Source organism: Sinocyclocheilus grahami, unplaced genomic scaffold, assembly GCF_001515645.1.
Source record: "Sinocyclocheilus grahami isolate Dianchi unplaced genomic scaffold, SAMN03320097.WGS_v1.1 scaffold51.1, whole genome shotgun sequence".
NCBI classification, from domain to species: domain Eukaryota; kingdom Metazoa; phylum Chordata; class Actinopteri; order Cypriniformes; family Cyprinidae; genus Sinocyclocheilus; species Sinocyclocheilus grahami.
In genome coordinates this window covers 1399955-1413682 of record NW_015505230.1, presented here as the reverse complement: position 1 = coordinate 1413682, position 13728 = coordinate 1399955, and the positions used below count along the sequence as shown (strand labels likewise).

Sequence of the window (13728 nt, the reverse complement as noted above, 5' to 3'; positions counted from 1 at the left end):
CAAAGCTAGGACATGAGTTTTAATCACAATCACAAAACTGCATTTTAAAAAAAATTAAGATTTGACCTCACAACTCATAATACCCCGTCTGAATGCCAGCAACACCAGTTGTTCCTTATGTAACCAGATAATCTCTTGAAATGTTTTCGGCTGCAGTGCAGATTATGAACACCGAGGACGGAGGTAGAATGATTCTCTCGTCAGAAAAAGATACCTCAAGTCCCATTTGCTCTGAAAGAGGGACTGTTATTTTAGAGAAAGAGTTGTAACCGGGAGCTCTGCTGGTGTCTACAAAGAATGTTCCTACTGACGTTAAGCAGAGGTCATTTATGGAAAAATCACAAGTGCTCTGCTCTCCATGGCATCACCCTGTGCGCATACGCTTACTGACAAGGGAATGCAAGGCAGGAACATCTTAACTGCTCACCTTTGGTCTAAAAAGCTGGCATTCCAACATGCAGTTGAGGAAAACAGGAGTATGATGTCACTAGATGGGGAGGAGTCAAGAGATTTGAAATCAGCATCAAAATCATAACAAATATATTTTATACAGTGTGTGCTTTAACAGATTTGATATCACAACTGACCTCATTTAATAAAAAAAAAATTAATTGCAAAAGAATTCTCTCTCTTTTTTTGCAATTTAATAACTTCCTTCACCTCTGAAACTTTTATTTTTGCGGAATGTATTAAACTGATCAAATGTGATATTTATAGTGTTACAAAAAGATTACCATTTCAAATAAATGTTTTTTGTTTTACTTTCTATTCATCAAAGAATCATGGATAAATGTATCAAGGTTTCCACATAAATATGAAGCAGCACAACTGTTCTAAACATTCACAATAAGAAATGTTTATTGAGCATCAAATCAGCATATTAGACTGATTTCTGAAGGATCAAGTGACACTGAAGACTGGAGTAATGATGCTGGAAACCCAGCTTTGATCACAGCAATAAATTACATTTTAAAATATTTTCAATTTTTCTTTAATTTGTAATAATAACAATATTTCACAATATTACTTAACTTTTTACTGTATTCATTATTAAATAAATGCAGTCTTGGTGGGCACTTCTATCAAAAAACATAAAAAAATCTAACAGACTGAATGATAGTGCATGTATGTAAAATACTTTGCAATGCAGCTCATTTTGTCTTTGAAATAATAAAACGATGCCAAGTGGTAGATTTCAGCGAGGCCTCTGTCATAACTATAGTCAAACCAGATAATGTCACACACTCACTTGGTGATGCTTGAATCGCTGTTGTCATGGAGCTTCATCCTCCAGCTGTCCAGACTCTCAGAATTAATCACAGCGATGCTTTTGGTGGTATTCATAATTCGGAAATCCTCAGGACAAGATGAACCCTGTTCTCAAACACACAAACAAACACTTCGATACATACTTTATGACCACAGGCCAAAGTGACCACAGTAAACTGCAAATGTAAACACGACAAGACTGTTTTAGCATTAACCGGTCAAATTCCTAATTGTCATATGCTGAAACTAAAGAAGAGATCAAATAAAACAAATCACATCAATGAGGGCAACATCAGCAGTTTTTTGTCACATAACTCCATTACATTGATGTATCTGCACCACCATGTGGATAAGAGCAGGTACTGACCTCCTAGCAGTCACTTTTTTATTTTCACAATAGCAAATGTAAAACTGCATAAATGTAAATATCAAAACCACACAGAAGCTAGTAGTATGAGCAGGCACTGACTATACTTTATAATTTGTGAAAAGATACTGAAGAGTGCACTAATTTGTTGAATATTCCTGTAAAGAAAACATATCCAAACAATCAATACAGCATCAGCTGTGGTGTTTCATGACACTCCAGTGAAAATCAGCATGGTTACCTCCTTAGTAGTCGACAACAACAGGAAATTGTGATCGCCTCCACTGTGAATTTTACCAATGGTGTAGCACTCGGCTTCTGTGGACAAAGAACATTCAAAGTGGTTCCTTTTTTGTACAGTAGTTATTTAATAACAATGTATCTGAGTGTTAGTCCTCAGTGTGTGTTTTCGACGAGTTCAAACTGTTGCCTAAGAGAAGCAACAATAGTAGAATGGATATCAGGCACTTCTCTGCAAAATGCATACTTACTTTATGTTAAAACACAGTTCAATCATTTAGCATAGAGGTAATATCAGCATACAGGTCAGACGACTTTATAAATTGAATTTATAAAAAGACTTAACTCACAAATTATTACTATTTTTACACAAACCAAATTGTGCATTCAACCTCCTGAGGGGTCATCAAAACAAAACTTCTCTCTCTCTCTCTCTCTCTCTCACACACACACACACACACACCCACACACACACACATCTGGTTTGCTATCCTTGTGGGGACTCTCCACAGGCGTAATGCTTTTTCTACTGTAAAGACCGTATATTCTATTGCCCTACACCTAAACCCACCCCTTACAGGAAACTTTGTGCATTTTTAGATTTTCAAAAAACTTAATTCTGTGTGATTTATTAGCTTGTTTACCCATGGGGACCCCCTTGAGTCTGTGTGTATTCAGGTTCAAGTCCCCACCAGAATAGAAAAACAGGTACACACACACATCAAGGCCTTTGAAAGATTCAGTCATCAGATGCATCACAAACCAAACAACAGATCCTCTTCAATGCTATCTATTTATATCTGACCATTCCTGCATGGACATACGGTCTTTATAACAATCCCTATCACTCCAGTTAAAGGACTCATAATTCAGTCCCTCAAAATAGCAGACCCTCTATATATGCTTCAGATGGAAACCCATTAAAGCACGATTCCGCAAAACAAAACACTCATCTTAACTATGGTGAAATTATATGGAGCTTTTTCATTCATTATAGCCGTGTCCTAAAATGCACACGAGTGTGCTCAAATGTACCTCTATTCAAAAAAAACAGTTGATAAGTCTGAACCGTTTTATTCTTTTAATTATATTTATTTATTCAAAAGGAATTCACATTAAAGCTCTAATATAAATGTTAAATACATACTTAGGCATGAAAAACATCTTAGGGCCAGATTTACTAAACAGGGCAAATTAACATGAGACAGCAATCCTATAAAAGTTCTGAGGTCGATCTACTGACAATGCGCAAATAAAAGAGCACAGATGCAGCCAGATCATTTTCATTATGAACCATCCTTTAAGGTTCCAACAGAGTTAGAAGAATAATGAAACTGTAATGATCATGCACTCGTCAGGTCAGATAAATTGTAATTAACATTTGGCTTGTTATACTTTATTTTGATTATTTATTTAATCCATTCACAATATACGACAATGGCCTGGTGATCATGTGAACATACTTGTGTGTGTATTTCCGATGCACAGGGGCTGGATGTTTCTGACAGGAAGTGGGCTCTTAGCATTTCCTCTGAGGCCTGTACCCAGCTGGCCCTGAGTGTTGCAGCCGAAAGCGTAAACCAGACCAGTGGAGGGCACGAATGCCAGGGTGTGGTGCCTGTGACGTACACACAGAGGTGTGCTGTCAAATATCCCATCTCATACTTATCTGATGACTGCATGCACAAAATGAGGTATTTATTAACCAGACTAACTATTGCATGTTGAAGGCTTGTTTATGATTCATTTTCATTTATGGAGTATAATTACTATTTGGCAAGAAATGGCCTTGTAATAAGTGCAATGTAAATCACTTTGGATAAAAGAGTGTGCTGAATGATTATTACTCAATTAAAAACATGTTTTATTCTTCTACACCATATTTTTGTTCCTGCAATTTTTGTTACACTGCAAAATACATGGCAGCATTCAACAGTTTGATTAATTTCAATAATTATCTACTGTATACCAATGGTTAACATATGGCTTTTCAGTGGATGCTGATCTCCAGAGATCGGGATGGTATAAAATATATGATGATATAATTTATTGCGCATTAATTTATTTTTAAACGTTTTAAAATAATTTGTAATAATTTATCATTTACACTACTGTTAAAAAGTTTGGGAAGATTAAAAGATTTTTTAATGTTTTTGAAAGACTATCATATGTTCACCAAGGCTGCATTTATTTGATCAAAAATACAGTAAAAACAATAACATTGCAAAATATTATTACCATTTTTAAAAAAGATTCTATGTGAATATATTTGAAAATGTAATTTATTCCTGTGATGGCAAAGCTGAATTTTCAGCATCATTACTCCAGTCTTCAGTGTCACTTGATCCCTCAGAAATCATTCTAATATGCTCCTAATCTTTCATATTATCAATGTTGAAAATGCATGTGCTGTGTAAAACCATGATATGTTTTTCAGAATTATTTGATAAATAGAAATTTCATTTGTTTAAAATTGAATTATTTTATAACATTATAAATGTTGTCACTGTCACTTTTGATCAATTGAATGCATCCTTGCTAAATAAAAATTAATATTGCATTAATACATTTTTTTAATAAAACTGTATTAATACACAATATTTACTCAAAAATACAAAAAAATATATATGTGCATTATCCATACGGTGTTAGTATATTTTGAAAATGACACAAATTAAAGCTAACACTAAAGGAAATCAGCACATTCACCAATCTAAAACAGATGGACACAGAAATGTGCATCTTGTCTAGTATGTATACTTACCGCCCACAAGCGATCTGAGACACTTCAGTGCCCATGAGCTCCATAACTCTGCGTGGAAGAGGCTCGTTTCTGGTGGAATCGTGGCCCAGCTGTCCTCTTGAACCATTTCCAAATGTGAACAGACCCCCTTCCTAAAGCAAACACAGCACAAACAGCAATGCTTCAATGCTCAGGACTAAAAATGACAAATACAACTGAACTGCAGTTCAACAAAAATTCTTATCAAAACATTTTCACACAGTAACTAAATGAGAGTAACGATTAAACTAATGGATGTTAAAATAACTGCAGCAATTAGACTCAAATTCAAACCTTAAAATTTGGATAAATATGTAAAATATTGCTAAATGGCAACACTGTCATGCATTAAAAATCAGGTTGAATGAGTATGTTTTTCAGCACACTGCTATACTTTGGCTGTATGATCAATACCTTTGTCAAGGCAGCGGTGTGCTCCTCTCCACAGCTGATGTACACCACCTTCTGTGAGCGCAGGAACTTGATGTGACAGGGAACAGCCCGATCTGTGAGATCACGGACAAAAATTATGCCACTCTTTTAATCCTATTCAATTTGGACTGACAGACAACTCCTATATAAGTAAAAGTAAAGTTACAAGAAAAGTCCACTGAAGAATTCAAACCAGCAACCTTTTGGTTACCTGATTTATAACCTCTAGGTCAGTGTGCGTTTTACCTTGCTCGTCATTGAGGCCTAGTTGCCCGGCGCTGTTCTTCCCCCAGCCGAACACGGCTCCAGAGAGCGACAGGGCGAAGCTGTGGTCTCCTCCAGCGCTGATCTGAGCCAGTGGGATCCCACACAGAGATCTGAGCGGTTGAGGAGACAGAGTGCTTGGCTCCCCCTTCCCTAAACCCAGCTGACCGCTGGAGTTCTCTCCCCATACAAACAACTGACCATCTGAGACGAGGAGGACAGCGGGAAACCTCATTTACTGGCACAGCAGAAGTACAACAGAAAACAAAACCATTGATATATCAGTGAAAGTCTGCTCTTACCTTTCGAAAGTGCTATGCAGTGTTGTTTGCCACACATTACTTGTGAGATTCGATGCTCGCACAATTTTTTAATCAACCTAAAGAAATACATAAACTTATTTAAGAAAGCAAGTTCTGGACTACATCTCCTAACAATGTAGCTGGTTAACCAACTGCTAAATAACAATACATACAAAATACATAAATATATACATATGCATAAATGAAAACGAGGTCCACATGGAATTAGATTTTTTATTTTAATTATTTATTTAGTTAGTTAGTTACGGTGCAGAAGCTGCAATGACTAACTAACTAACTGAGAGTTGCAGTTTCTGCTCCGACAGTGGGGGGGAAATCTGCAAATTTAGTGGAATGGATTTAACACTTTGATTCATTAATAATTAAATTCTCAATTCAATCAAATTCAAGAGAAAAAAACAACATCTAAATGGAACAATTATTCTCAATTTATTTTATAAATTATAAAATAATTATATATATTTTATATAATAATCAAAATGATGTATTTTGAGAGAGTTACACATCTGTGCAAAATCCACTACAGAAGGTATTATATAAATAAATATTCATATTCCAGAAGTACTTGCTGCATAACCACTTTTCATAACACATTTTTAATAGTTTCTGCACTGATTGTGGGGGGAAACCTGCAATTTTGTGGAATGGATTTATTTATTTTTATTTTATTTATTTATTTTATGCATTAATGAATTACTGGATGCATGGATGATTAATGGATGAACTAATTAAGGAGAAAATAATAATTTTTTTTTTCTTAAAAACACAAACATGCACATTCACAATTATGTTTTAAAAATAATTAAATTAAATTGAAATAAAATAATTATAGAATGTGTTGTATAATAATACAAATAATTTCAAGAAAGTACAAAATATGTACACCACTTCCTCAGTCATGTTGATTTCACGTTGTCATAAATATACAAACAAAATCGCATATAAATAGGAAAGTCATTTAGTATTATGTAAAAGGGTCAAAGGTCCAAGCAGGTGGATGCATTGTTGTAATTTAATGTTGTAAAGGGTTACATATGGTAACTACTATATGTTAAATGGACCTGAGAGTACTGCACAATTATTGGTAGCTGAAAGCATTATCAAAGTATCCAAAATATTAAATAACAAAATACTTGGTTTACTGACAGACCAAGAATCTCACAGTTAAATGCCAGTGGCCTTTATAACGTCACCACCATGTAACCAAATAAATAACCCTCAATCATTAACTCGCTCTGACCACATTGTGCTTGTGAAATTATTCAAATAACTGAGACGACAAGTGATGTTCACATTCAAATAAAGGGCAGCGTGTCAGGAAATGTTGTTTCATCTGTTTTGGGTTATTCTGCAGTACCAGAGCCAACATTTAATCCACAACAGAACAGAAGAGCTTTCAGTAATAGCACATTATAACTATCATTAAGTCCAAATCTCTTGTGTTCGGGGGACCCCTGCGGTGTGAAAGGCCCCATGCAGGGACCCCCTCACGAGCTTAGGAGGCAATTAAATCCTCATTAGATTTCCCTATCTAGAGCAGACGTTACAATGAAAAGGAAGCAGCATCTGAAAAAGCATTCATACCACAAAAATAGGAACGTATAAATGTAATAACAGGAAGCAATGCATCACATGCTTGAAACTTGACTGTTCTCATGCACAGCTGACAGAAAACAAAACAGAAAACACTGAATTATGAGTTTGCAGATCACCATATTTAAAATGTTAAAGAAAAGTGTTTTGAGTGAACTATTCCCTTAACTCTGCTTTTGACATTTTACTCAGACTGCTCTCATTTATGAGTTTATAAAACGTTATTTATTCACAAAACTTTTGCATAACAAAGTGCTGTAACGTTTTACCTGGGCACGCGGACCGCCTCTTCAGCCGCACCCAGACCGAGCTGCCCTCCTTCTCCGGCCCCCCAGGCAAACACCTGCCCCTGCTCGTTCACCACCAGAGAGTGAGCTTGCCCACACGACACGCCGGCGATCTTCTGAGCATCCAGAGCTCCAACCAGCTCTATGAGAGACACCCACAAACAGCCATTACATTAAAATCACTCTCCAGCCTTGATGCTTACACAGACATCACTCATATCCCATTTACAGATTTACTACAGACACTGCTAGACTTGCTTTGTGCAGTAAAAGGTTTGTGATGGCTATACTGTTTTTGGAAAGATTACAATATTAGAAATCCCTGTAACATAACATATAACATTTATAATGTTACAAAAGATTTCTATTTCAAATACATGCTCTCCTTTTGTAATCTCTACGCGTTTAAAGAATCATGAAAAAAAGGTTTCAACAAAAATATGGTGATGATGGGCAGTGTCTAACAAGTAAAACAAGATGTAGACACCTAAGTGACAAAGCAAAGTTGTGTGGCATCAAAACAATGTCACATGCAATCTTTTATTATCTTACCAAGCTGTCAGCAATACAGCACTGGCTTAAAGGAAACCAAAAATAAAATTATGGTAAGACAAAACTGAATGCCTTTTTAACCAAAACAGCAGCGGAAGAAACTTTCATTCTCCAGAAACAAAATGTAGGGCATTACAAACTAATGCAAAAACACACGTTTCTCACAAGAGCTTTTCTCTATAATCTGCTATAATAATGATGAGGGGGGAAGAGAATAATTGCTCAACATCTGTTAAACATTGTATGCTTAACATAGTAAATAATAGCTAATACAGCTACTAAATAAATAAAACTAAATAAAGAACAAAACTTCTTATTATCTTATTAGCACAGACAGGTAAGAGTCTGTCTGCTGCTTGGAAATGTTTTCTTATAAACCGGATTAGCAACCCTTGACTGGTAAGTCCCAGTGCATGCTGGATAAAACAAGATCTGCTGTCATCACTGACTGTTAATGCAGTTTAATACTAGCATGATCAAACAAAAATGTTTTAATAGGACTAAATCCAGTGCAAATGATTAGTTTGCTGCCTCATTTCTAAGAAAAATGCCAATTTGACTATATGTGTGCCTATATATCGTGCTTACATGCAATTGTTTATGTCACATTGTTTGAAAGGACGTGACATAAAACTTCAGCAGCGACATGAGAAATTATTTTTCCATGTCGTAAAGTATGTTCAAACTGAATTCACGGCAAAGGTGCATTTTAACATTAGAATTTTGAAGCATTATAAACGGGTTCTAAATGTTTGAAAATAATATCTGTGGAATTACAGGCGTGGTATCTAATATTTAGCATCAGCAACAAAAGCATAATGTCTGAATCTATTTGTTGGGGCATCATTGGTGCTTTTAGAGAGATATGAGCATCAGTTTGTGTCAGTTACCTGGTCTCCAGCCTCCCTTGTCATGGCCCAGCTGACCACAGCTGTTGGAGCCAGAAGCGTAAACGCTCCCATCATGCAACAGGAAGAGTGAGTGATGGCTGCCGCACGCAACTTCTTTAAGACCCCTCCCGTCGAACATGCAACAGCTCCTCGGCTCAAAGACAGACGCCTCAGACGCACCGATGCCCAGCTGACCCGAGGCACTGCTTCCCCAGCACAGCATCATGATTCACACATAAAGAGGGTGACAGATGGAAGGATCCGGAATAAGGGAGAACTCCTAGGCGGTACCGCCTTGTCGTCTCCGCCTGTAAGTGACGGATCTGGAACAGAACAAAAAGTCTGGCATGAGATGCTGGAAAGCAAATAGGTGAGAAATCAGTGGAAGGGAAAGGAAGAGGTCACACCCCATTCCTCTTTACATATCGGACAGAATGCAGATCATAAACCACCTGGTGTGGTTAAATAAATCCACAGATTTACTAATCCATCTGTCTAACTCCTCCAAAACCTACTGAATCATCACAATTCATTTGATTCACTCTGCAAAACATGTACTAATAAAAGTGGGCGTTTCTGTCTAGGCAGGGGACAGTTCTGTGTTCTCAGTTATTATACTAGGGCTGGCTAATATATAAAATATCCACAATTTTGTAAGCAATATATAACCATGCAACATCATGAATATTCAAATTATTTGAATGTGCTTGGCGCGTTCCGAAAGTTGAATTTATGGTAAAGGTACGTTCTGAACATTAGAATCAACTTTTGGAGCATTATAAATGGGTTCTAAACGTAAACGAGTTCGAAAAGTTTTCTAAATGTAATTTATGGGGAATCATAGGCGTGTCCTGAACATTCATATCTTATTTTTTGACAGGTTTCTGAATATAGGCCTAAGTATAAAAAAAAAAATAAAAAAAAAGGTAAGTTCTGAACATTAGAAATCAAAATTTGGACCATTCGAATTATGACATTTTTGAAGCGATATACATTGCATGCATTCCGAGCATTGGACTTTTTGCATATTACTGTTGCGTTCTTCAGAATCAGAATCAGAATCAGAAGAGCTTTATTACCAAGTATGTTTACACACACAAGGAATTTGACTTGACGACAGGAGCTTCCAGTGTAGAAGAAAGTACAAACATAGTGCAGACATACATAGGAATAACACAGTAGGGATGTAATATAACACTAATATAATAAAAAAAAGGAAAAATTTAATAATGTACTATATACAGAAATAGAAGTATAGGAAAAAATGTATAAGTTTAATGTTCTTAAACTTTGAATCGAATTCTAGAGCAAATGTATTGAAGGCAAAGCTACGTTCTGAACATTAGATTTAAAATTGTAATGGATAAATTATGAAATGTATAAATGGCTACTGCTGAACACTCGAATACATTTTCTGTAGAATCATATGAGTGTTCTGAAAATTCGAATCTAATGTCTGGAGAATCATAGGCGTGTTCTGAATGTTCGAATCTCATTTTTGAGCATCATGAACAAATTCATAACATTCGAATCGAGATGTTGGGATGTCATAGGCGCGTCTGAAATATGATTAAATTATTGGAGAGATATGTGCGTTCCGAACATGAAAGTTCCGACATTCAAATCGATTTTATGGACGTCATGGGCACTTTCCGAACCTTCTATTCGAAGATACTTATGATGGCCATAAATGCTCTCTAGATTTAAAAACACTGCAGAAGTCTTCCATATGTGGGTCCAATCTGAGTTCGGCCTGTAAGAACAAGCCTGACGCATTTCATGTCTTTAGCATGTCAAATTATGATATAGTTCATATACTGCAGATATTTAATACTCAGACATCTCATCGGACTGTACATGCGTTACAGTAGCTCAATACTAATATTCAGAATAATGTCAGGACAAACTGACACAACACCGCACTGAATCTCACCTCGCAAATACAGTCTGACACAAGTCAAAAATAAACATGTATTTAGGGAGGTGATTTAAAGCAGATAATGTTACCTGGTAATGTGCATTTCGTCTCCTGTTTATTTTGACCGTGTATTACTGCAATGGTTTCAGTTTAATGGTTTCCGACAAAAACAAGGAAGTTACGACTCAGATTAGGGCGTCACTGATCACGTGCCTTCTGTCAAGCAGCTCTAATAGCGTTTGAGTCACTAGAGGGCGACAATGAGTATAGCTTTGTCAATGTACACGTGGCCCTGATAGTTTATTAACAAATGCAGTGTTGGAGATTGATTTGATTTAAAAATTGTAGCATCAGTAAATGTACCCGAAATAGCCAAGCACAAGTCAGATGTAAAAAGCCAAGATTTGATAATATAAAATAACATTCTTATGTTTAAACTCTAGTGCATTACGGTTAAAATGTGGAATTTTACGTAGCTTCAGTCGTTGAGTCGATTGTAGTGGAGATGAAAAAAAAATCCAACTAAAAACTAGTTGGCACAAATCTTGATTTTAAGACTGATTTCTACATTGGAGAAGAGAAGAGAAAAGGCCGAAAAATCCACACCTTTTCTTATTTTCAATTGTAATATTTTCATTATTTAATATTGGTTTGAAAAAAAAATAAAAAATAGATAATAATGATAACAATGAATAATAATAATAATAAATAAATAAATCAACATAAAATATCAGTATTTTAATATAAAGAAAAATCCACACTTTTTCTTATTTTTAATTTGAATATTTTCATTATTTAATCTTGGTTTGAATTTTTTTTTTAAATAGATAATAATGATAACAATGAATAATAATTATAATAATAATAAATAAATCAACATAAAATATCAGTATTTTAATATAAAGAAAAATCCACACATAAATAAATAAACAAAATATCAATATTTTAATATTAAGAAACGTTTATTTTAAATTAAGTTATAAATACAACTCATCACAGAAATTACAGCATTTAGAAAATAAACCTCTCTTATCTTCCTCTGAAGAGAAATATTTCTCTGGTAGTGGATATAAATGTAAACTTTGTATTTTACCAAATTTCTTTTTCACACATTAAAGCAGAAACTGCTTTATCACCCAGTGATTCAGCCATCCCCACTCTCCCTAATATATTAAGAAACAGTCCCTTTTACAGTCAAGGAAGATCAAGGGTCAAACTTTAGATCGTAGTTAGTGTACTCCATCTGCCTCATTCTTCCCAGAAGCCCCTCTTGTGGTTGATGGCTTCGATTACTTTAGCCTTGAGTGTTTCCTTGTTCTGATAAACAGGAAGGTCTAGCAGAGAATGGCAGGTGAGGGCCTGTGGTAGGTGGTCCTGAGTAAAGCTGAACATTTCATAAGAAAAAGAAAAAAAAACAGAAACCATACATACACAAAAATCACATACTCTAGCTGGCCTATATAAAATCATAAACAAGGAAGAAACTGGTGAGGTTCCTCTGCATAAAAATGCAGATCCGCGTATGTGCACCTGGTTAATGAGTCTGTAATTTGGGTCTGTATAAAAGTACAAAAGGTGTTTCCTGTATTTGAACTAGTTTATGAGAACCTTAAGAGCACGCCTCAGCCTTTAGAGTACAGAGAGCCCTTATATGGAGATGGTTTGTGCATGTTTTATGCAAATGACATGAGAATCAAGCAAACTAACCGTGAAGTACGTATCCATTTTCTTAACATCATCGCTGTAGTCCAGGATGTACTGCAAACTCCTGAGAACATGTTTCAGATTGATTAAAAAATTTTACTCAATATGTGATAGATGGCAGCACATACATAGAGCATGGAAATATATTTTGGCAGTCATACAAAAAAATACCTAGAGAATCAAGGAAACCTTAATTGTAAAAACACTCACTTGCCAAGAACCGGACTAAACTCTATCAAGTCTTCTAGAGACGGTTTGACATTGAGAAGTTTCTTGAACAGGGCTAAAGGAAAAGGCAGATGCACTACGGATGTGTTGTTGAAGGCCAAGCCACACAGAATCCCAAACAGGAAGTACTTATCCTTCTCCACGCTGAGCTGGTGTGGGATGATAAGTGGTTAAGGCAAAAGAGAACACAATAAAAATTTTAAATAAAAATGGGAAAACACAAAAGCAGCATTAAGTATGTAAACTCGCTAGACTGACGTGTTTGACTGTTGCGCTGACACAGCATTCTAAAAACACCGAGTTCAAGTTAAAAGAAGTTCAACTTAAAAAAAAAAGTCTTGAGACCTTACATTTTTCCCAATTCCACTGTCTGCGTCTCACATTTTTTCAAAGCAAAAGCATGTTCTGTGTGAATGGCCCTTTAAGTATGTAACTAACCTTTGTTACCACTATTTACATCTTTAGCATGACCTACTGAAAAACATCTTTGCCTTACCTTTGGGGGGAACCAGCCCATAGTGTTGCTATCATTGTACATGAGCAGCTGAGACTCTGGTGCACAAAGCTCTTTAAACACGTTGAGAAAAAAGTCCCTCTTGTTGACATCTGTTCTTTTGCTCACATCCTCCTTGTAAAACACCTATGTTAGATACCCAAAAGAATTCGTTCATACTGCAGCTCGTAACTGTTTGTATGATGTTGTATGTCTTGGTTTGAAAATAAAAACTACATGCAAAAATATTCTGTATGTTACTGAATGAAAGCTTCACATTGTTCTCTTTCCTTACCGACAGCCAACATTCTCTGAGATGTTGCTGAGTGGCACTTCTCAGGTGATGGAAACAATCCTCCAGCAGAGCTGTACGTCTCAGAATCAGA

The 13728-nt window shown here is 35.8% G+C and overlaps 2 protein-coding genes across 2 annotated transcripts in view; both read right to left on the bottom strand.

The window, feature by feature from the left end:
- The window catches only part of LOC107583224 (probable E3 ubiquitin-protein ligase HERC3), a 39074-nt gene extending 27974 nt beyond the window's left edge, over positions 1–11100 (bottom strand). Inside the window, exons 1-11 of the mRNA XM_016269373.1 lie at positions 11007–11100; positions 9000–9322; positions 7540–7699; positions 5657–5733; positions 5337–5558; positions 5073–5164; positions 4641–4771; positions 3340–3494; positions 1878–1954; positions 1250–1374; positions 428–487 (exon numbers count right to left, since the gene is read on the bottom strand). Of these exons, the coding sequence (XP_016124859.1) occupies positions 428–487; positions 1250–1374; positions 1878–1954; positions 3340–3494; positions 4641–4771; positions 5073–5164; positions 5337–5558; positions 5657–5733; positions 7540–7699; positions 9000–9225 (1325 nt within the window). The 5' untranslated portion in view covers positions 9226–9322; positions 11007–11100. The remainder of the gene's footprint in view (positions 1–427; positions 488–1249; positions 1375–1877; positions 1955–3339; positions 3495–4640; positions 4772–5072; positions 5165–5336; positions 5559–5656; positions 5734–7539; positions 7700–8999; positions 9323–11006) is intronic.
- Positions 11101–12454: 1354 nt separating this feature from the next.
- On the bottom strand, positions 12455–13434 carry LOC107583185 (probable E3 ubiquitin-protein ligase HERC6). The gene is made up of 3 exons (XM_016269307.1): positions 13346–13434; positions 12832–12998; positions 12455–12685 (listed from the first exon to the last, which is right to left on the bottom strand). The coding sequence occupies exons 1-3, from the start codon at positions 13385–13387 to the stop codon at positions 12565–12567; spliced, it is 330 nt and encodes a 109-aa protein (XP_016124793.1). The 5' UTR covers positions 13388–13434; the 3' UTR covers positions 12455–12564.
- Between the last annotated feature and the right edge of the window lie 294 nt (positions 13435–13728).

Excerpts from the sequence above, each read along its gene's own strand:
- LOC107583185 (XM_016269307.1), bottom strand. The coding sequence starts at position 13,387 with ATGTACAATGATAGCAACACTATGGGCTGGTTCCCCCCAAAG. Across the intron at positions 12,999-13,345 it reads TGGGCTGGTTCCCCCCAAAG|CTCAGCGTGGAGAAGGATAA; the intron begins GTAAGGCAAAGA and ends ATCCCACACCAG. Across the intron at positions 12,686-12,831 it reads TTTAGTCCGGTTCTTGGCAA|GAGTTTGCAGTACATCCTGG; the intron begins GTGAGTGTTTTT and ends ACATGTTCTCAG.